General features: G+C 45.3%; 1 protein-coding gene across 17 annotated transcripts in view; it reads right to left on the bottom strand.

Moving 5' to 3' along the window:
- Positions 1 to 23,512, bottom strand: part of PTPRT (protein tyrosine phosphatase receptor type T) — a 1,018,757-nt gene that overhangs the window by 652,473 nt on the left and 342,772 nt on the right. For 16 of the 17 annotated variants that reach the window (XM_070589264.1, XM_070589262.1, XM_070589256.1 and 13 more), the window contains exons 3-4: positions 17,860 to 18,131; positions 4,642 to 4,723 (exon numbers count right to left, since the gene is read on the bottom strand). In XM_070589264.1, the coding sequence (XP_070445365.1) occupies positions 4,642 to 4,723; positions 17,860 to 18,131 (354 nt within the window). The remainder of the gene's footprint in view (positions 1 to 4,641; positions 4,724 to 17,859; positions 18,132 to 23,512) is intronic. The other variant, XM_070589263.1, reaches the window with a different exon arrangement.

Raw genomic sequence — 23,512 nt, forward strand, 5'->3', positions numbered from 1 at the left:
AAAAAAAAAGTTTAAAAAACTCTAAAAGTCAATTTAGGAGCTAGAAACTTTAAAACTGAGTGGAAAAAATTGTGCTGACATTTATCGCACATGGTTATAACGGCAGTGGCCCTGCTAATGGCTAATACCGAGAAACGACAGCGGAGGGTAACTATGGCTAAAATACTTTTAGAATAACACAAAAATGTTAAATGGGCTATAAAGTATAGACGAGACGTTTCAGTTTGTAAGAGAAAATAATTTCCTTTGAGTATTACGCCTGTCTTCTGCTCCCTGTTTTGAGAGCTGTGAGATTAGCCTTGAAAGTCATCACTTTAGCTCAAATCAATCAAGAAACACAGCTGCAAATCAGAACCCCCCTGGAACTTTTGGAAAACTAAGTGGAATTGCTTATCGATAAACACTGACCACATGTTAATAGAAAAAATGTTTTGTAGGACAGAAGTGGGAAATTTCAAAGCCTGAGGACAAAAAGAGAATGTATGTTTCTCAGGATACTTAAATTTTTAACAATCTATGAGTGAAGTCATAAATGCATTAATATTAAGGCTGTGGTTGGAGAAAAAGCAGCGTCAGTCCAAAGGACAGTGCAAAAGCCACTAGCCATCTGCTAGTGATCTCATGGGCCCCCAGGACCCATGCATGGTCAGTATCTTGGAAGGCAACACTCATGCTCAATTCTCCCTACTCGCACCACCTCAGCCTGCACCACCCAAAACTTAAAGCCAGAAATCGGGAAGCGCACCATTATTGATGCCTGTGCTCCCAAACTAACCCATCAAATAGGACCAGTTTGCCCTATCTCCTAAATATCTCTATCTGTCTACCTCTCTCCATCTCTATGCTCCATGTTTCTTCATATCACTGCTTGCTTACCATCTGTTATGGGCTGAATTGTGTCCCCCCAAAATTCTTATGTTGAACTCCTAACGCTCAATACCTCAGAGTGTGACTGTATTCGGAGCAAAGGCGTCTACAGGGGTGATTAAGGTAAAATGAGGCTGTTAGGGTGGGCCCTAATCCAATCTGGTGTCCTCATAAAAGGAAGAATTTGGGCACACAAAGACACATGATGGGCATGTGCACACAGAGGAAAGACCATGTGAGGACACAGCAAGAAGCTGGCCGTCTGCAAGCCAAAGAGAGAGGCCTCAGGAGAAACTAAACCTGCCATCTTCATCCTGACTTCTAAGCCCTAGAACTGTGGGGAATAAAATTTCTGTTGTTTAAGAAGCAGCCCTAGCAACCTAATATACCCTCCGTTATAGATCGTATAATTACCTGACTATTTGTATCAGTTTCAATTTCAGTCTCGTTCACTTCAATGGAAGCCCATGAGGGCAGAGAATGCATCTGCCCGGTTCACTTAGATAACCCAGACCAGTGCCTGGCATGGAGTATATGCTCAGTAAATACACAGTGAATGATCAGTGGCTGTCTCTCCATCACCCTGGTCCAGGCCACTACCGTCTCTTGCATGACTCCAGAACTTTCTTCCTAACAAGCTTCCTGACTTCTCTATTACCCTTCAACTCATTCTCCACAGAGCATCCAGAGAGATCTTTTAATACTTAAAAGAGATCAAATCACCCCCCAGCATAAATCCCTTCAGTGGTGCCTCCCTGCGCTTATGTTAAAATCTAAACTGCTCAGGATGATGTTCAAGGCCTGGTGTGGCCAGCCCCCAGCTCCCCTCTCCAAGATTAGCTCAGACCAATTTCTCCTGTGCTCCCTGTGCTCTGGATACTCCAGCAGCATTAAGCTCATTCCCCCTGAGGGGTCTCCGCACTTGCTGTTTCCTCTGCCCAGAATCCCCCCTCCCCAAATCATTATACAATGAACTCCTTCCTATGACTCAGGTATCAGCTCAGATCACATCTTCAAAGATACCACCCCGACCACTCTATCTGAGGAGATCTCAGTCACTTACATTATAGTCATAGCATTATCACTATCTGAAATCATATTAGCTATTATTTAATATTAGTTAGTTACTTAGTGTCTTTCTTTCCTCTGCTAAGACCATAGGGACAAGGACCTAACCTATCTTGATCACTTAAGTATCCCCTGTGTCCAGAAGAAGCTCTTGACATATAACTAATGCTCTGCAATTTACTTGTTGAAAGAAAGGATAAGTAAAAACCTGGACTGGACATGGATTGAACACAGATCCTTGGGAAGGGGTCTTTGCTAGGCCCTGCTCAACTCCACCTGACTCATGAGCTGTGGATAGACCCCTAAGGAGTGTATGCACTGCCAGTATTTGTACACATAGTTAAATGGAATTTTCCAAATTCCAGCCACTATCGCAGAGTCCTCACATTTTGATTTCTGGGAAGTTTAAGCTTAAGCTGCCTAAGCAACAAGGTTGAACTCAGTCGAAGCATATTACGCAGGAACATAGCCAGGGTCATGTCTTCCTGAGTTACATCCCATGGCCCATTTGCTGGGTAACTGGCTCTCAAAAATTCCACAACCATGCAATCCACACTTCTAGGCAGGAAAGTATGAAGCTGCCAGGAGAATTCTAAATTCAGGAGTAGTGCCAATGAGACGAGGATTCCAAGGGGAGCCATAAGACTTTGGGGGTAGAAAGGCATCCAAATGTCCTTCAGAAAACCCTCTCCCACAGAGATTTCTCAGATAGAAGGAAGCATTTGACTGCAACAGCAAACCACTGACAGCTCCTGGAGTTAAGGCAGAACTTTTACCAATCTGGCCTTGAAGGCGGTAAAGGCCGGGACAAGAGTCAGGTGATAGTTTGGGCCTCACGGAAGAGGTGAAAATTGTCATTAGAGAACAGAGTTCTGGGGTCCTGGGAGAGAAAGCCAGGCCAGATTCTCCTGGGAAGAGGCAAACGTCACCTATCAGAAAGAGCAAGTGCAAGTATCAAGCTCAGGGTAAGAAGCAGGAATGCAGCTGGCTGCAGCAAAGGTGACTGTCCTCTATGAGGACAGGATGTGTGTAGGGCTTGGGGAAGACTGAGACTCATTTCAGAGAGATTGCCTTAAACTGGTGGCTGTGCAGGGTTGAGTGTGTGAGGCTAAGGGGACCACCGGTAGAGCAGACATCTCCCAACACAGGTGCCCAGTCTGAGGTCAAAGCATTCTCCAATGGGCAGCTGATGCTGACTCCCAGGAGTCGGAGGGAGGGGAAGACTTAATCCTGGTGAGGGGGACTCATCTGCATATCCTCTATATAAACCCTGCACAGCTGGGGGATTCCTGGGACCCGTTTCACATGAGGTCTGGTTCAGTGGAGATATTTGCCAGGCATGACTGAATGGACAGATCCATCAGATAAAATCCCAGACTCAGGAAGCAAACCGGAGGGTAGGGACCTTGAGCCAGAGTAATGGAGAGTCCAGCAGGACCTCAGCATTTCTGAGATACTGGTTGATTTCTGGGAAAGATTCTCTTGCACAGACACCAAACATAGTTATCCAAAATACTGTCTTGCCAAAACCCCTTGGAACCCGTCCCAAACTCCCTCAGAGAAGGTGCTCTAAGACAATGAGTCAAACAATGGCATTCTAGTGCCAGGGGAAGGAAGAGGTGTTCAAGGCTCTGACAAATTCACTGCAGCAGACATGGGAAGAGACATTTCAATTAAAGCAACATGGATGGGGCTGAAACGAGAACAGCCCCAAAATGGGAGGATTGGAAGGTACGTAAGGCCAGAGCACATGACGTCTCTTGAAGGAAGAGCAAACTGCACCATACCCAATATAGCATGACTCATGGCTATAAGGAGAAAGTAGAGAGAGCCCTACTAGGAGTCACTGGAACCAGATGGCTGCCAAGAAACTAATGGAATTCTCCAATTTGCAGAACACTAACAAACTAATGGGGCTGGCATCCCAGCGAGTCCTCCTGAGGGCTACCATAATCACCATGCACATCCCTTTGATTGCAGTTTCCCTCCACCAAATGTCTGTAGATATGATGCCATCTCAACTTCTTGCACCTGGGACTTCTCCCCTCTGAGATTTAGAGAACTTGGGAACCTCAGTTCCTTGCTCAAATACCTTCAAATAACTTAGACTAAATACAGCCACGAGAGAGAATTTCAGAGGGAAATTGGATGGACATGGAGGAATGAGATGCCTTTGAGGACTCCTGAAACCGTACCATAAGTACTAACCACTGTGAGAAACCTCTCCCTACGCCTACACGGAGCTGATGAGTGTATTTAAAATTACTTTTAAAGGATTAATAGCTTTGGGGTACTTTTCCCTGTGAGGGAACAGTGTGCTAATTCGCTCAGTGCTTTGGTGGTGTTCTTTTTTTAAGACAATTGCAAAAGATTCTATGCAAAGCCCTCTAATTCTTCCACTTCAGTGGTCTGAATCCCACTAATAAACAATCAGGACTTTAGACTCCCTTAATAATGGAGAGAGATTCAAACGAAGATGTTTTGCTACTCTCTGCAAATTCCTGTAGGTGCTTCCTGTTGAAAAGGCCGGCGAAATTACGGATTTATTCAGGACTGATTGCATTGAGTATGTAAGCATTTTTGAAGGATTAAAAAAGAGAGAGAGTGAGAGATGTTTGTGAGCTGAATGAATAGGGGGATTGCAGCCTCCAAGCTGCCCAGTGTGGCATGGAGCAAGGCTGTGTTAGGAGCAGGCAGCAGACTTACTGCATGGATGAGCGAGGACCCGGACCTCGTCCACAGCGATGTAGCCAGGATGACCCTTCAAAGAGACGGATTCAAATATCACCTGCAACACACAGGGCGAGAGTCAATTTCACAGAAGTGTTGGAGGCATTCATCACAGGAATCTGCCCAGCCCCCAAACCTTGACGTTTCTGCTTCCCATCAGAACCACCCAAAGAAGCCTTACATTAGCCTAGGACGCTACCCCGGCAATTGACTTGGATTTTCAAAACAAGGTAGAAAGGCCACACTCTGGTGACTAGCAGAAGAAGAGTCAGCCACATGGAACATTTTTAATGGATTTCAGAAATAACGCTTGGATGCAGGGAAAACACCGGAATATGGCCTGCAGACCCAATCTGCACCTGTCTCATTGTTTCAAGTGAAGCACAGAGAAAAATTCCTTCCTAATATCCCAACTTCCTTATGAAGGGTGAGGGAGAAGCTTACTTTGGAAGCTACCATAAGCCAAGGAGGGTTTATCCTGATTTGATTCTACATCCCCAAGGAACATCTTCCATCTGAATTTCTTAATAACACATCTGGAAAATAAGCCCCATGCACAACTATTGGTATCCGGGAGCCCAGGGGCAACAAGTTCTTTGAACTCTCCCTTCTGACTCCCACCCAAACTGCTTATTTCAGTAATGATTTAAAACTCAGTTAGTTTATTTGTCACCCAACCTCTATCTTCACCTGGGAGATGGGAATATCTGTGTGGACAACATGACCAACACCCTTAACCTCCCTAATGCCTATGGCCTTATCTTCCAATCAGCTTCGGCTACACATTCATATTCATCCTTCTCCACTCCAGAAACTGGAACTTCCATCCTCCTGTACTTTGGCTCTGCCTCCTACCCCACACTCCTCTCCCAACTCACTCCTCTTAAACCTGCTCCTCAGGCTCAAATGGTACCCTGGACCTCAACTTTTCTAGAACCTGTAAGCCTGCCTGGTCCCCCTGTATTCTCAACAAGCCACCAAACATTGGCTAATCACCTATCCCATTCTCATCTAAAGCCCCAATTCCTTCTTACCCTTATTTCAACCGTGGCAAAGCCTATTGCAAATGTGCCTTCTCGACTCTTATACCCCACTCAAATGTTCCTCTTTCAACACCCACCCACTCAATCCCAGCAGACACCCACATCTTCAAGAGGCAAAAGGACAAGAGAGGCTTGACTTCTAACTTCTGACCCATCAACCTACTGCATCCATACCAACCACTGCCTCCTCTCTGCAAGGCATGCTGGAGCTCTTGACCCCTACCTCTACTGCATTTTTCAGCTTCTTGGTTCTTTTGGTTCTCTCTTTTTCTCTTGTATCTTCAAACTCTCCCTATTATCCCTGACTTTGACATTCATAAATGCTTGGGCTTCTCTTATTCTTTAAAAGCGACCCTTTGGCATCAGGTTTGTCTCTAGTATAGTTCAATTGTATTTTAATCACATTTAAAATTCTCAATAGTTTTATTTACACTCACTCTCAATTCTTCCTTACTTCCCACTGCAAAACTTGAGTCCACTATAATCTAGACTGTCTCTCCAATACTCCCTCCAAAACTGCTCTCATGGCAGACACCAATAATCTCTTAGACGCTAACTCCAATAGATATTTCTCAATCTTTATCTGACTTTAAGAGGGAAGATAGTGTAGTATTTGGGCCCTGGATCAGAATGGGTTCCAGTCCTGGCTGTACCACTTACTAATGTGTGACCTTGGACAAGTTACCTACTCATCTGTAGGTGTAGTCTATCTTACTGAGTAATTATTCAGATTAAAGCAGTTAATACACTACTTAGAATAATGTGTGGCACATGGTAGATTCTCAACAAATGTCTGCTATAATTATTACTAATACTTGACCATTTTTCTGTGGTTGTCTATGTTCACAGCTTCTTCCTTTCCAGGTCTTTCATTTAGGCTCAGGCGACACTCCACTCTCATGGTTTTTCTCATAAATCTAGGACTATTCTACCATAGGTTTCTTGGTAAGCACTTCTCTTCCTACATCCACCCTTTAAGTGTGGGCCTCTTTTACTCATTTTTTTACTGCACACACTTCCTTCAGTGGCTGTCAATTCACTGATAATCCCCAAGCCCAGCTCTCCACTCTAGACCTTTCACCTGAACATCATTCTCATTTATCCAGCTCACAGATCTCTATTTCCCCCTAAATATCATACAGATCCTCAAACGCAGGCTGTATGCAGCAGATCTGAGCAGCTTTCCTGTCAAACCATCTCCCTCACTGCCCAACAGGCCATCGTTCCTGAAATATGGTCCTTGGTGGGTTGCACTATGACCCACCCAGTCACTGAAGCTTAGGATTTAGGCCTCTGCCTGGACTTCTCCTGCTCGTTCCTCACATTCATTTTCATTTTGATTCTGTTTTCCTAGTATTTCTCAAATCTGCCCATGTCTTTCCATCTCCGCTATTACATTGAACCACATGAAGTAACCATTTTCTAGGTTAAAACCAATTGGATAGCAATGCCACTACTCTGGTTCAAATCTTTGTTGCTTTTCATCTCTAAAACCTCAAGAGCCTATGAAATGGACCCCCTCCCTTCCATCTTTTACTCCTCAGTTTAAGTCTGTGGATGGAATGCATGGTGGGTGATGTCATCAACGGGAAAAGCTCCATGTGGGATCTTTTTGTGGTCCATGTGGTCACTCTAGGTTAGTGGATTCAGAGGTCAATGGTCTCAGTGGGGCTCAGCGCTCCAACAGCTATAACAAGTGAGCAGGGAACTGGTGGAAAGGGTGGTGACGGCTGTGAAGAAGCAGCTTCCTTGGGTGGTAAGACCTGTCACTGAGACAACAGGTGGCTGCCTGGGAATTATGTAAAGTGACTTGGAGATGACAGTCACACCAAACATACAGCAGCTGGCACCAGCATGACAACCACTCTGGAAGAGGGATCCACTAAGATTGCAGGGTCCTTCCAAGAGACTTAACAGACAAAATTGTGCAGTGGGTAGGGGGAAAGTTTGAAGAAACAGCAGTGTGATAGCTGCCTTATCCTGCAGAGGAGGAAGTCAACAGAAGACCTTACTATAAAGAATTATGCATCTAATTATATTTTTAATAATTCAAAGGAAACCAAAAGCAAAGTCTACTAGAAATTTTTTTTTAAAAAAAGAACATACACAGAAAATACATTTAAAAAGAAATAGCATGAAAGCATTCAAATTGTGCAATAAAAATTACAAAATTATGAAAAAATAGTTCCGTTGTGACAATAAATATAAACGGGTTAAAATAGAGAAAAGCATTCAGACTGTCTAAATAAGCAAAGTCTAAAGGTATGCTACAAGCTAAACAGAACGACTCAGTAACCTTAAGAATAACAAGTCGAACAAACACATAACAAGGAAATGCAAGTAAACAGAAAATAGTTATTGCAAAAATAACACAAAAGCATCAAAGTAGAACTTAAACCAAAAAGAAAAATAAACACTAGTAAGTGGACTAAAATGGTTATGTTAAAAAAAGTGCATGAGTCGGGGCTGGCCCCGTGGCTGAGTGGTTAAGTTCGCGCACTCTGCTGCAGGTGGCCCAGTGTTTCGTTAGTTGGAATCCTGGGTGCAGACATGGCACTGCTCATCGGACCACGCTGAGGCAGCATCCCACATGCCACAACTAGAAGAACCCACAACGAAGAATACACAACTATGTACCGGGGGGCTTTGGGGAGAAAAAGGAAAAAATAAAATCTTTAAAAAAAAAAAAAAAAAGTGCATGAGTCAATAGACTTACAAGAGAAATTGATGGGAAAACAAATAGTATTTGAAAACATTAACCCATGCTTTACACTCTGACCAATCAAATAGGAAAAAATAAAGATATCAAGTATGTATATAAAATGAACAATAATGTATTTACCAGACATATATTAATGAATATAAAGAGAGAATGAAATTTCTGTTCAAAAGCACATTGATTATTTACAAAAGAATATATAAAAGTCTAAAGTATAACTTCTAAAAACCCTCAAAGAAGAAATTGTATAGATTTGGGTCTATACATTTTCTAACCAAATTCACATTTGGAAATTAATGGCAAAAGCTTAAAAATCAATTTATTAAAATTGAAATATTGTAGGGGCTGGCCCCGTGGCCGAGTGGTTAGGTTCGCACACTCCGCTGCAGGCGGCCCAGTGTTTCGTTGGTTCGAATCCTGGGCGCGGACATGGCACTGCTCGTCAAACCACGCTGAGGCGGCATCCCACATGCCACAACTAGAAAGACCCACAACGAAGAATATACAACTATGTACTGGTGGGCTTTGGGGAGAAAAAGGAAAAAAATAAAATCTTTAAAAAAAATTGAAATATTGTATATCTTTCAAATATACAATACTTTCTTACTAACTATGATGCCCAAGTATGTTTTGTATGTTAACAAAAGTCTGAAACAAAATTAAAAGTCAAGTGGCAAGTTGAGAATAATATCTATAATGTATACGCCAGCTAAAAGGTAAATATCCTGTTTTGTGTAAAAGATTCTTGAGAATCAGCAAAATAAACTCTCTAAAAGAAAAACAGGCAAGTGACTTCAAGAGGGAATTCACAAAAGGTGAAGTAGGAATGGTAATAATCTACGAATGAAATTTTTCCTTTTAATGACACTAGAGAGAATATGGTAGATGAATATTTTCTTCTTTATAATTTCTGGATTTTTCAAATTTTCTACAATAAATATGAACGATTTTACATTTACAATAAAAATTAAATGCTTTAAGGTGCATTATATTTTCCTATCTTTCCGCATGTTATATCTTCGCTATGGCATGTACAGTGTGCAGGTGACTCTGCTGTAGCGCCTATCACACCATGTTGTAATTGCTATTCCCTAAACTCAGTCCACTGGGAGCAGGAACAGTGTCTTCATTTGTTCATTCATTCATCAACATTTACAGAGACCCTCCTCTGTACCAAACACTGAGGCACATGCCGGGCTTATCAAAATGAACAAGACAAGTAGTGCCTAGTCCTGATAAACTTCACATTCTAGTGAATGGAGATGGAAATGAAACAAATAAATATGTAAGTTACACTCATTTTGTGATTGGTGTTATGAATGAAATAAATAGAAGATTTTGATTAAGGGTAACTAAGGAGAAGAGGGTCTCCTTCACTTATAGTGGTCAGGAGGGAACTCTAAGGAGGAGACAATTAAGATGACACCAGAGGATGACAGTGGCCAGTCAAGGAAGAGGTGGTGGCAAGTGCAAAGGCCATAAGGCAGGAAAGAGCTCAAGATGATCTGGGAACATAAGAATGAGAGTGGTGTGGGGGATATAGTGAGTAAGCTAGAGAGGCACAAGGCAAGGCGAGAGTGTCGGGTGGGGTCAGATGACGTGGAGTCTAGAAGACATAGTAGGGAACATGAATTTTCTCCTAAGTCACTGAAAGATTTAAAGCAGGGAAGTGACATAATCTAATTTACATTTTAAAAAAGACCATTCTGGATGCTCTTTGGAAATTGGGAGGTGGGCAGCTGAGCAAGAATGAAATAAACAGACCTAGCAGTTGCTATTGCAGCCATCCAATAAAAGATGAGGATGGCGGGCTGGCCCTGTGGCCAAGTGGTTAAGTTCGCGCACTCCCCTGCAGGCGGCCCAGTGTTTTGTCAGTTCGAATCCTGGCCGCAGACATGGCACTGCTCATCAAGCCACGCTGCGGCAGCGTCCCACATGCCACAACTAGAAGGACCCACAACTAAGAATATACAACTATGTACCGGGGGGCTTTGGGGAGAAAAAGGAAAAGAATAAAATCTTTAAAAAAAAAAAAGATGAGGATGGCTTTGATGATAGGGGTGACTATAGAGAATAAAGATGTTGTGGTTTGAGAGATATTTTCAAGGTAGAGATGAAAATAATTGCTGTTAGAACAAGAGAGGAGGAGTGAAGGAAAGAGAGGACTCAGTGAGGACTCTCCAATTTGGGGCTTGAGCTTCTAGGCTGATTCTGGTATCATCTATTGATGTAGGGAAGATGACATGATGAACGTGTGTACATGGGCAGGGCTATGTCAAGACTTCTTTTGGCCACGTTAAGTTTGAGATGTCAGCTAAACATCTAACGGATATGTTGAGTAGGAAGCTGGCATTATGTTTCTGGAGCTCATGAGTGATTTAGGATGAAAGCTACAAATGTGGCAGTTCAGCATCGAAAGGTCATTTAAAGCTATAGAACTAGATGAGGTCACCCTGGAAGACAGAGCAGAAAGTTCAGAGAAGAGGGCTAGGGCCCAAGGCCAAGTGTTTGAAAGCCCAGTAGAGGATTTTTTAGGATGGGAAAGACTGGAACATAATTTTAGATAGAGAGGAATGAGTCAGAGAAATAGCATGAAATACAAGGAAGGGGATGAGGGATCGATGAAACAGGATTCTAGAGGGGACAGGAGTCAATTGGGGTCAGGATGCCAGTGGAGGGATTGGTATTGACCAGAAGGGGCACCCTATCAACAAAGACTGAATGATAATAAAAATAGAGAAACATAACCACAATAATAAGGTCAACAATATTGACCATTTATTATGCGGTCTTGATCTAGCCTCTTAACAGCCCTAAGAGGTGGAGCCAGCTCAGTTACCAAAGCTCAGAAAAGAAGTCAGAAGTGGACCAAGGACTGAGGCCCTGGTCTCCTGGTTCACAGTACACGGCCAGGCCCACTACTGGACTTTGAGGAAAAGCAGTGCAACTCTCCTTTACCTAAAACACCTGGTTAAGCAGAATTCTGACTTTTTTTTCCAGTTAATCAAACTTTAACTTAATTAAACTCTCCTAACACTTTGTTTCTCATATCATCACCCAGTATCTAATCTAAATCATAACAACTAACAAATATTCCATGAATGAACACAAGGCTTGTCATGGGAGAAAGGATGTGTGATAGTGAAACATACATACGTTCACTGTTCTCTCTCCTTTCTTGTGAAGAAATAAGAATTCCATAATGAGATAATCTTTCATTCATCAGAATTCCTCTTGGGAGATTTTTTTGTAAAGCATTGGGGTAGGCGAGACTTGGGTTTCTCAAATACGAGATAGTAATATTCTATAATTAATAAGGGGAAGAATGTTCTGGTTTTTCATTAAATGAGTTAATAATTGTAAAGTGCTAATAATACACATGGTAAGATATCAATAAATGTTACTAATACTGTTGCTGTTACTCTGGGGAGAGGGATGGGAGATGAGAGGGAGAATGCAAGGGAATGGTGGTAGATCTAGGGAGAGGGAGAAAATAACTGACTGCCCAATGGGACTATCCGCTGTGCCCCCACCCTAAACCTCCACTAAAGTTCCTATACTCAACAGTCTCTGATGTGAGTCATGACTGGTAGAAATGGGTAGAGGCTGGGCTTTCGGTCCATGAGGAGGTAGATGGAAGTAAAGAGGCACATGTTGTTTCAGGAGCCAAGGGAGTTGGGGAAGACAGTGGGGAGAAAGCGCAGAAGCATGGATAAGACTGCGACAGTCCACAGAATCCCTGATGAAGGCCCCAGACTCACAAGACATGGAATTCGGTCCATAGTACGTTTATACCAAAGGGCAGGCCCTGGATGGAGCAGAGAATAAAGCACCTCCCAGAAGAGAACTGGGGAACATCCTCCCCATCACTGCCAGATCACTCAGAGCAGAATGCTCACAAAACCTGCAGGAGCCAAGAGGGTCCTGTCCTTGGCATGCCACCCTGGAATTAGATTTTTTTAAAAAGTGATGCCAGTGCCCAGCCCTCTGGCTGAGTGGCTAAAGTTCTGCACACTCTGCTTTAGTGGCCCAGGGTTCATGGGTCCGGATCCCAGGCGTGGACCTATTTCACTCATTAGCTGTGCTGTGGTGGTGTCCCACATACAAAATAGAGGAAGACTGGCACAGATGTTAGCTCAAGGCTAATCTTCCTCAACAAAAATAAAGAAAGAAATAAAAGAGGAGGATTGGCAACGGATGTTAGCTCAGGGTGAATCTTTCTCAGCAAAGAAGACACGCTAGCTGCTGTGAGATAGACCCCTCAATGCCTGGGGAGTGGAGGGTCAACAACGCAGATACAAGGCTGGGTGGATCAGAAATAGTGCCAGGGAGTGGCAGGGCACCATTCTTCCCTAGAAAGGAAAGAAAAGGAAGGAAGGTCCATGCGCATGGGCTTGGACCCTCATGCGTATACCTTGACTCACCTGCTGAGGCAGGTCCCCTAACACTGAGCTCTCACAGTGGGGCTGGCCCAAGTTCCTGGGCCAGCTGACTGTTTCCAGAAACAAGGACCAACCCTGGGGAGCACAACGCCAGGCACCAGAGAGGGAGATCTCAAATGGTGGCTGGAAGGTGCCACCAAAATATTACGGGATGGCAGGCCTCAGCTGCAGAGAAGCACTGGGTACTAGGAGAAAGTGGGCAGGGTCAGCCTCTAGAGATCACATATAGCCCCAAACCTCTAAAGGCCTCCTTAGCCACATTGCGTGCTTAACAGTTCCGCATGGGAATCTGGGGATGCAAATTACTGCTGGGGTTCATGGCTCAAGTTTCTGACCAAGTGATAGGACCTCCAAATGCCAGTTAGGCCTTGAGGAGTTGTTGCAAGAAGCCATAGGGCGGGGTGCAAGGGAACCCGATCAGAGTAAGAAGGTTTGATTGCAGCAAGATACTGCAGGGGCAGCTCATTGGGAAGCAACACCAGCAGTGATGTGCAGACATCTGGAGAGATGTGGGGGTCCGCGTGAATTCTCACTGTTGATGAAAAAGAACAGAGCCCTCTCGAACAAACAGAATTGCAGAGTAGAGCTCCGTCTTGTGTGGTTCAGGAAAGGCGGGCAAAGAGCTGCGGCTCCACCCCTGGGCCAGGCTCCAGGCCACCAAAGTTCTGGGGAATGTGGATCATCGGAGTCCTCTCTTCACATGCCCCTGAAGACATCTGCAGCCTCGGGTGGTGATGAGCACCCCATCAATGGGCTTCTGGTGTGGGAGCCCTGGTCAGGAAGACCCCAGCCAGTACCTAGCCAGCTCCAGTTCCTCAGGAAAGACACCACAAGGGGACAAGGTGACACCAGGACCCTCTGTGATAGAAGGACATACCCAGGTGTGATGAGGAGAGGGAAAATGGTCATTTTCAAGTGAAGCATACTCACAAGGAAACTCAAATCAAGGCCCTTGAGGAATGAAATTCAGGAATAGGAAAACAGCCAGAGGAATGGGTAAAGAATAACGTAGGCCACTCCAGCACTGTCTGTTTACAGGGGGCAGGGCGGGCAAGGTAGCGGGGGCAGAAGTAGGCCATGCCAACACCCAGGGAGGCTCCATGTCAGTGTATAGAGGCAGGGGCCCTGGGGGGCAGGGACTGGAGCAGAAGGTCTAGACTGGGAATCCCAACTTCTCTGCAGGACGTTCTGCCAAGTGGACGTCCCGTGAACTGCACATCACAGCCCCTAGAACCCTAGGGACCTCCTGGTGTCCGGGGATGAGGCCTGCACGGAAAGGCACAAACCTCTCCCTGTGCATGACTTGCTGGGCAAAGCCAGGAAGTAATTTCCCAAGAGAAGCTCAGAGATGAGTCACCCTCAACTCCTCCAAAAAGCAGGTGGTGTGCACGGTTGGGGGAGAATGTGGATCTGTCAGGACATGGCTTATGGGAGCTGGCATCTTACCCTCGCCTTCTGGGGTCCCTGAGCAGAGAATCTGTACAGCACAAATTTCAAGGGGCTGCAGACATTTTCTCAAAAGATAAGAGATAGAGAATTGTTGGCTCACCAAAACTCTTCGTAGGAAGAGGACGACCGACGTTTTTCATGGGAAAGGATGGCTTAGGGTGAGATCAAGAGAGAAACTCTTTCCCACACCAGCCCAAGGAGGCTGAATAAGACAAGGAGGAGGGTTTGCTGCTTAGAGAGAGGGGTGGGTAGACGAGAGAGGAAATAAGATTGAGTTCCAAGTGCGGGAGAGTGGCCCGCTTCCTGTGATGCGCCCTCTTGAATTATGCATGAAGTTACGAAACCTACAGAGTGTCTGATGGCAGAGGGACTGCTGAGAAGGGGACGGGGCTTCAAGTCCAGGTGAGGCCAAGTCAGGGGAGTCCTAAACTTCAGGGGTCAACACAGCACTTACAAATGCTGAATGAAAGGTCATTTCACCGAGGCAGATAATGCAGCACAGAGTGAGCATGTGGCTGCAAAATTAATAAAAGTTCTTTTATTTTTTTAAATCTTGGGACAGAAAACTTCAGAACCACTAAAAACATGAAATAGAATTCATACCACCTGGAAAAGGGCAGCGAGCTGAAGCACAGCTTAACGTCATTTGACAGGCCCCTGCCCTCCTGAGAGGAGGCAGGGGTGGGGTGGACGCAGGGGGACGTTCCCCACACCAGTCCCTGCTGAAGGCCTGCTGCAGAAAGTCCACTTAAGAAAGATGAAATTTCCCTGCTTATTAGAGAGCTAAAAGTCAATTTTAGGACTGTGAAATATGACTTTAATAAATGAATACATAAGGCGCCAGGATCGGAAGCCCAGACTGCTGAACACCAAAAATTGTATTTAGTCCACAGAATCATACATGCAGGACCAGAGCTTGGGGTATGGTGAATTTTAAAATCCATTTTGCAAGTGTCTTTGAATCTCCTGATATGTCTGTCCCCTTCTCTCTCCCCCAGATGTATGTGGATGGGGGTGTGGGTGCCCCTGAGTGTGTGGTGGGTCTGGGAGCATGCAGGTGCATGTACACCTGTGTGTGCTCCACTGTGTGTGTGGCCATGGGACTACCCATTAGTGGCTGTGTGTGTGACAGAGAGACACATGTGTCTTTTCTAAACTGCTGCTCTTAGCACATTAGTGGCTTTTTCACCATGAAGCTCAGAGCAGGGGAAATGTAATGTAAGGTAATGATGCTGTAATAGCCAACAAGTTGGAAATCAGAAAACTCTCCCAGAAGAGGCTGCTTATCACAAGGCCAGCTCAGAGGTTAGCAGGGACAGCTCAGCCGCAGGGGTGTTTCTTTAAAGAAGGCCTCCCTGCTCCTCCTTCTTTTTCTGTTTTTTCCTTTCTTCCTCCTCCCTTCCTTCCAACAATTGCTGAGGCCCACTGCAAGGTTTACATGATGTCATATATATGCTCTCATTTAATCCACAGAAGAACCTTTCATTGAACCTATTACCCTCTCCATTTTACAAATGAGAGTACTATGGCTCAGAATGATGATGGATGCATCCAACATTACACAGCTAATAAGTGGAAGATTCTCAGAATGGGAAAGCTTTTTTCCCTAAAGGCAGGAAACTGAGCTTGGAGCCAAAGGACCTAGGCAGGATTATGGGGACCTCAATTTACCAATAATTTCCCTTACTCAAGATCACAGGACACATTGCTACCCAACATGGGAGTTATACTGTATAATCAAATGAGAGGCAATATGCTTAGCACACTGGGACACTGGGGATACCCAAGAAATGTCCTTCTCTTCCCTCTATACTCCATCAAAGAGCATGGCCAATAGCAGGACTGGCCCTCTCCTGGGCCACTTTTCCTGCTCATTATACTTGCACCCGTGACCCCATCCTGTACCCATTTGTGTTGGACTAAAGATAGGGGGTTTCTAATTGGAACCCTAAGGCCTCCTTGGGGTAACCGTGGGCTTACACCACTTAATATTGATACTCAGTGATACAGGAGGAGAGTTTTGGGGCTGGGACATTGGGGTTCTGGTCCCAACTTTGCCAATGATTTGCTCTGTGCTCTTGGACTTCATTGTCCATCTCTGGACCTCAGCTTTATCATCTACATCAGGGAACAGCAAACTATCACCTAGAGGCCAAATCTGGTCTGCCACCTGTTTTTGTATGTAAAGTTTTATTGGAACGCAGCCACATCCATTCATTACATATTGTCTGTGGCTGCTTTCACAGTACATCTGAAAGAACTGTACCATGGACGTTGAACTGAAGGATGTCTAAGAATCTTCCGGCCAGTAACTCGGCACCCTCAGGTCCAGCTTCTGCTTCAGACTGTAGAGAAATTTCTCCAAAATGCAGATCTGACTATGTCACTTTCCTACTTAAACCCTCCAACATTGGGCATGGGAATTAACTGCAAATAGGCACAAGGGATCTTATTGAGATGATGAAAATGTTGTAAAGCTGGTTTACGGTGATGATTGCACAATTCAGTAGACTTATTAAAAATCACTGGATTGCATACTGAAAATAAATGGATTCTATGATATGTAAATTAACCTTCATAACATTGTTTAAAAAAAAAACTTTCAACAATCCCAGGCCCAGACGATCTGGAGCTGTGCTCTTCCAAGTGTGCTCCGTGGGCTCGTGGCAGCCTATGCCATGCATGGTATCAGTCCACAATGAGATGAGAGGTGTTTAGAAACTGTTAGAGCAATTTGGCATTGCTGTGACATTTTTATTCCAGTTTATGAAAGTATCGGTCCACAATGAGTTGAGGGGGACAAAATGGTCTTCCATCACAGATGGTTTGAGTAGCACTACTCTAGACTAAATTTAATCTCCTTAGCCTGGCATCTGAAGACCCCATGACCTACTTGCCCCTGCATACTTAGCTCCCAAAATGTCTCCTTTGCAACCTACCCTTAAAGAACTCAGAGTCTCCAAACTCTGCCAAAATCTCTCACTCACTCCCCCAGCCCATGGCATGACCCTGACAACTCCAATGCCTTTCCCTTCCTTTTTCAATAATTATTTATTCATCCTTCAAAACTCAGCCTAGCTGTCATCTCCTCTTAGAGGCCATCCTAATTGCCTTGACCTCCAACACCCTCTTCCCAAGGGGTAATCTTTGACTAATTATCTCATCTATCTGAACCTCAATTTTTCATCTGTAAAATAGGGATAACAATAGCATCTGCCTCATCAGCTTGTTGTAAGCAATTATTTTACAAAAGGCTTCAATGTTTATTTTCCTTGGGGAGCCCACATGCATCCTATTGTACTGCAATTGTTTATTTATATATCAGTCTCCAGACCATGATCTCCAGGGAGGCAGGGATGTGTTGGATCGCCTCTGCATCTGCAGGGCCTGGAGAGAGATGAAGCTCAGTAAACATGAGTTGGACAAGTGAGTGAGTAAATGAAGCCCTTTCTGAACCTAAACTCTAAACTCTAGGCAGGGCAAGAGGTATGTAGATATATTATTACTTTTTGAAAAATCAAACTCTGGTAAAACACCATACCTGGTAGAAATGTGGCCAGAAGGTGCTGATGGCAAGCTCTGCCTTCACCCAGCCCTCGGTGACGACCCCGGACACATTCCAGACAGGGTTCCCCTGGGGCCCGCCGTTCACCTTCACATACACATTCAAGGCCCCCGGGCTGGACCTGTCGCGGCTGGAGAAGTAGTAATGGAAATCGATGCAGTGGGTGTCATTCTCCTTCAGGGTCGGCAGGAGAAGGTGGGCCTTCTGGCCAGAGGCCCTCCCTGAGCTGTTCACCATCATGAAGGATCCTGGAGACCCATAAAAGGGGGTGGGAAGTAGAGACAAGGAGAGAAAAAGAAAATCCTTCAGAGAATCAGTCACACTCATAAACACGGTGGCCAGAAATCAAGCCACTCTAAAGGATCTGGTTGATCCTGAGGAAGCCACATCTCCTCTCTCAAGCTGAGCACACTCTTCTGTAACTGGGAATAAAAAATCCTACTCAACAAGGCAGTTTTTAGAATTAAGAGAGGGTAACATGTATGAAGTATTTCTACAAAGTAGAAATAGTCTATAAATATTTACAGAAACAACGTTACATCTAGCAGCTCCTGAAGGAAGCATGGAATAAAAACCCAGAAATGTAGTGAATTGCAACCTCCACGGGTGAAATGAGGTGAAATATAACCTCATTCAAGCTTGGGTTGTCTCAATGGAAGCAGAAACTCTACAATACCGGAGGTGTCGTTCCAACATATTCCACCTGGAGCCTTGTATTCAGTACAGGGAATATATCAGAGGAGGACATATAAAAAGTAGAGTATGTTCAAATACACAAAGAAGACCCTGAAGAAATGTAAGAACCAACTGGAAGGTGTTGAGCCTGGAATGGAGGGGAAGTAATATTTGCTAAGCACGTAAAGAAGAGCTGTGTGATGCTAAGTATCTTATTTATATATTATTCAATTTAATCTTCAGCATGACCCTGGGAGATAGAGGATTTTCATTTTATTTAAAGATTGAGTGACTCTCCCTGGGCCACTCAGACAGGGAAGGAAGAGACTCAGATGCTCTCCAACCTCAAAGTTTATGCTCTTACTACTATTTGCAGAAAACATGACTCTGATTTTCAAGCACTGAAAATGCTGTCTCCTAGAAAGGAAGTTAGCCTCTGTGGAGCTGCTTTGACAGATTTAATGGTTGTTTCCAGTTCTTCATCCCTCCCTGGATCCGTGTCCTTGGCCTCTGGCTTCGCGGCTCCTACAAGAAGAGGCAGAGGGTATGTCCTCATCCCTTGACCTTGGGCTGCACTTGCTTTGGTCAACAGGATGTTAACAGAATGACACAAGAAGAGGCTTGTAACGTGCTTGCCTCGCTGGGCTTGCCCTCTTGCTCTACTGCCCCCTTTCATGAGAAGAATGCGCCCCAGGTGGCTGCTGCCCCTTTCAGATTAGGATTGAGAATAGTCACATGTAGAGGAGAACTGAGCTCAACCGATAGTGAAGAACCAAGCCATGCCACCCAGGCAGCTAGAAGCACAGCCACAAGGCCAACAAGCCCAACACAGATCAAGCCAACCCACAACCGATGCTCAGACCCATGAGTGAGAGTAAATGTTGACTGTCGTTTAGCACTGAGTTTCCTCTTGGGTTGGGAGGCAGCCTTATTGTGGCAATAGCTATCTGATAAAGGTGCCCAAGAGAGCATACTTAGGAAGGAAACCACCAGGAGGCACATTTCAGTTCAAAGGACATTCTAACAAGTAGAGCTGATGGGATTGACTGCCCGGTGACAAAGTGAGTTCCTCATTACTGTAGGTGACTAAACAGGCTGGACGAATTGAGGAGATGTCTAAGGAAATTTCACAATCAACTGTGAGAGCCGAACTCTGTGACCTAGAGTCTTATGATTTTATGAAATAAATTGCATCATAAAACACAGTAGGTAAATTCAGGTGGTTCTGGGATGAATATTCCCACCGAGAAAACCACTGTTACTGTGAAATCTTATCTTAACCACTAAAACCTTCAATTCAGAATGAAACCTTAAGACTGCTTAGATGAGCCAGTTCAACAGCTATAAGTAGCCTCATTCTTTCACCCTAATACCAAACAGACTAACAGCTGCCAGTTCATCAGTCCTGGGAAATCTGTATTTTGCTTGCGTTCTGGAGGGTACCAGTGATTCACAGCCCATCTCCCTTGGGTTCCAAACAAATTTAAAAATAGACAACAGGAGAGAGAGCTCAAAATCTCCACTTTATTATTCAGGAAGCTGGATTAGAGAAAAGAACTTGAACTTGAGGCCAAATTAGGCTCTCTACATTTTCTTCTCTGAACCAGCATGCGGAGCAGCTGGAAGATCATGGGCTCCCTCCTTCCAACTCCACCCTAGAGGGCCACAGCTGTTCTCAAGGGATGACCAGTTAGGGCCATAAGGAGGGGCTCATCCCAAAAATGAGCCAACAAGAAGCCAGGTGACAAAGAGAAACATGAACCAATGGCTGTCAGACTTTCACCATCCCACCAATCAGAAAACTCACCCACCCCCTGGGGTAGGGGCCACAGAAAGCAGCGCAAAGGGGAATCTTCCTTCGTGTTTCCAGGAGAATAAAGTTTCCTAGTTTATGGGCTGGCAGTAACACAGGGTAAGTGGAGAGATGTCCCTTGTCAGGTGTCATCTGTAACCATCACAACCTGCCAGTGAGACAGCAAGGAAGGAACCACTGCAGGAGGGAAACTGAGGTACAGAGAGAAGACTGAGCCAGCATCCATGACCTACATCCCACGAGGTTCCAGAAGGTTTCCCTTGGAGAGACAAGTGATGACCCACAAACCCCACAAAGGCAGGTGAGTGCCCCTGCCACAGAGGAGTAACACACCTCCGGGAAGGGAAGGTAAGAAGCAAGTGATGCCTGGCTCTCTCCACTCAGAATCCCATGATGTCCTGTGGACATGTCAGCTCCTGATTTCCAGCCAGTTCACACCAGGCTACTTACCGTCCACGGCAAAGGGAGTCAAGAAGGTTCCCTTCCACGAGCTCAGGTTCCCACTTGTTTATATCCTAGCTCCAGTAGGGAGCAGACTCACTGAGGAGGTAGAGCCAGGTAACATCCACCCACTCCAGCAAGTCTAGGGACACCCTCCATCTCGCTGCCTCCATTGACTATTAACAGAGGATGCTGCCATTTCCAGGCGGAGCTGGTGAAAGTGCATGACCCTCCATCGACTCTCTGGGTAGCAGAAATTGCTGGTCGATTAACAAACCTGTCCTCTTTGTGCTGGGCACATAGCTGGACTACCTTCCCCAGCCAATCTTTACAGTTTGGTGGGGCCATGCAACTGGGTTCTAGCCAATGGGGCCTGAGTAGGAAGTGTGCCACTTCCAGGCTTGGTCCATAAAGGCTGCAACCCTCCACCCTCCACCCTCCTCTGACCCCCACGGCTCCATTCACCTTTGTTCTGTCTCTCAAAGGAAGATCCTTGGACCAGCAGCCTCAGCATCACCTGGGACCTTGTAAGAAATACAGAATCTCAGGTCCCACCCCAGGCCTACCGAATCTGAATCTACATTTTATCAAGTTTCCCAGGTGATTTGTATGCACTTTAAGGTGGGAGAATTCCTGTCCCATTGTCTTTTCCCATCCACCAGATGAAAGCACAGGATTCTAAGAGCTTGAGAGCAGAGCCACAATAAAAAGATCCCAGTTCCCTGAATGACCATGACCATAAGGAAGGCCACCCACCTACTAGGAACACTCATTTTGGACTTTAAGTAAACAAGGAATAAACTATTATGGGTTATTAAGCCACTGAAATTTTAAAGTTTATTCCTGCGGCTAGCATTATCATTATTCTTCCGGCACCCCCATAGAGGCCCTACTTCCTCCAAGTCCCTTTGTTTAAGGAGATAACATGAGAAATGATAGTTACTAAGCGAGGCTGCAAGATGCTCCAAATAGGGACATCATTAAGAGCAATGCCCTAGAGTAAAAAGAAGCCGAAAGAAAGAAGAGAATGAAAGAACGGACTCAGAGAATGAATCCTTGAGAAGGGAAGAAACATTTTGGACCTCCGTTAAGATAACTTGTGTCTTAGGGGGGCCAGAGTTGGGTTGACTAGGGGCACACACCATGCTCCCCATCACCACCACCCTGGCCCCTAATGTCACTTTGTGTGATTTGATATGCAGGCTCTGGTTTTTAGATTAGACAGAAAGTGTTTGGGTGCAAGGCTCAGACAGATAGACAAGATAATTTAAAAGAATAAAAGAAAATAATAACTGCTCACCTCACCCCACCCAGCCTGCCCACAAAGGAAGGTGGGTGCAGGCCAGAGGGTACAGCAGCACGGAGTCTGCTCACGAACGTCTTAATGTGACTGGGGAATGAGCAGTGCTGCTTTCAGGTCCAAGTGACAGAAAGTGACAGGATGAAAAGTCAGCATCAGCACCTGGCATGCCCCACAAGAGAGGAAGGGGTGCTAAGACATTGAGAAGGGCACCCATAACAGCAGCAAAGGTGGGGTCTCCTTCTACGGCTTGCAGGCAGTGGGCTTCCATGAGGATTCCAGAAAGGGGCAACATGAGCAGCTGGTCTTATACCTGTGCACTCACAGGACCCCAGGGATTCTCTTGAGCGACTGGGGAGAGCCTTATGAGGGGAGACAGAGGCCGACAGTCAAGCAGGTGGAGCCTTGCGGGACAGAACATTTAGATCCTGGATTAGTGTCCTATGGCTGCTGTAACTAATTACCATAAACCCAGGGGCTTAGTACAATGCAAATTTATTCCCTTAGTGGAGGTCAGAAGTCTAAAGTCAAGTTGTCGGTAGGGTTTCTTTCATTCTAGAGGCTTTAGGAGATAATCCATTTCCTTGCCTTGTCCAGCTTTTAGTGGCTGCCTGCATTCCTTGGCTCATGGCCCCTCCCTCCATCTTCAAAGGGCATCACTACAATCTCTAGTTGCACCATCACATCTCTTATATTTGACTTTCACCCTCCTGCCTCCCTCTTACAAGGATCCTATACATGGGGTCCACCCAGACAATCCCGGATAACCTCCCCATGGCAAGATCCCTAATTTAATCACATCTGCAAAGTCTCTTTTGTCACGCAAGGTACCAGAGGCACAGGTTCCAGGAATTAGGATGTGGACGTCTTTGGAGGGCCGTAATTCTGTCATCACAGATATTTATGTTAATAAGACTACATAGGTACCCCCAAACTGCTGAACCAGAGAGATAAGGATGCCAGACCCATTCAGAAGCCAGCAGGTGCACGCTGTTTAAAGGGCAGGTGCCCTGGGGAACCTGAGTGTTCTTACGTGAGTGTAGAAGATGCCTCACCGTATCAGATCCAGTTATCACCAAAGCCTCCGAAGGGGAATATGGTGTAAAAAGCAAAATATGGGGTCAGACAATTTGGCTCCCAATTTAGACCAAAAATAAGAAAAAGGTCTGGGGCTAGACCTGGGGGAGGTCCCCCTCAGCCATGGGAACCCCTCAGGGCTGCTGGCCAGTGTAACCATCGTGGTCACACATCGTTCCTCAGATTCCACCCCCGACGTGTGGCAGCTCCTGGGTCACCTTCCAGGTTAATCAGACTGATGACTGCAGTAGAAATTCGCCCCATGGTCTGGCCACCCAATGTCTGAACCCCCTTCCTACATTTGGGGAACCTCCCAATTTTTG

The sequence above is a fragment of the Equus przewalskii genome, chromosome 21 (genome assembly GCF_037783145.1).
Source record: "Equus przewalskii isolate Varuska chromosome 21, EquPr2, whole genome shotgun sequence".
NCBI classification, from domain to species: Eukaryota; Metazoa; Chordata; class Mammalia; order Perissodactyla; family Equidae; genus Equus; species Equus przewalskii.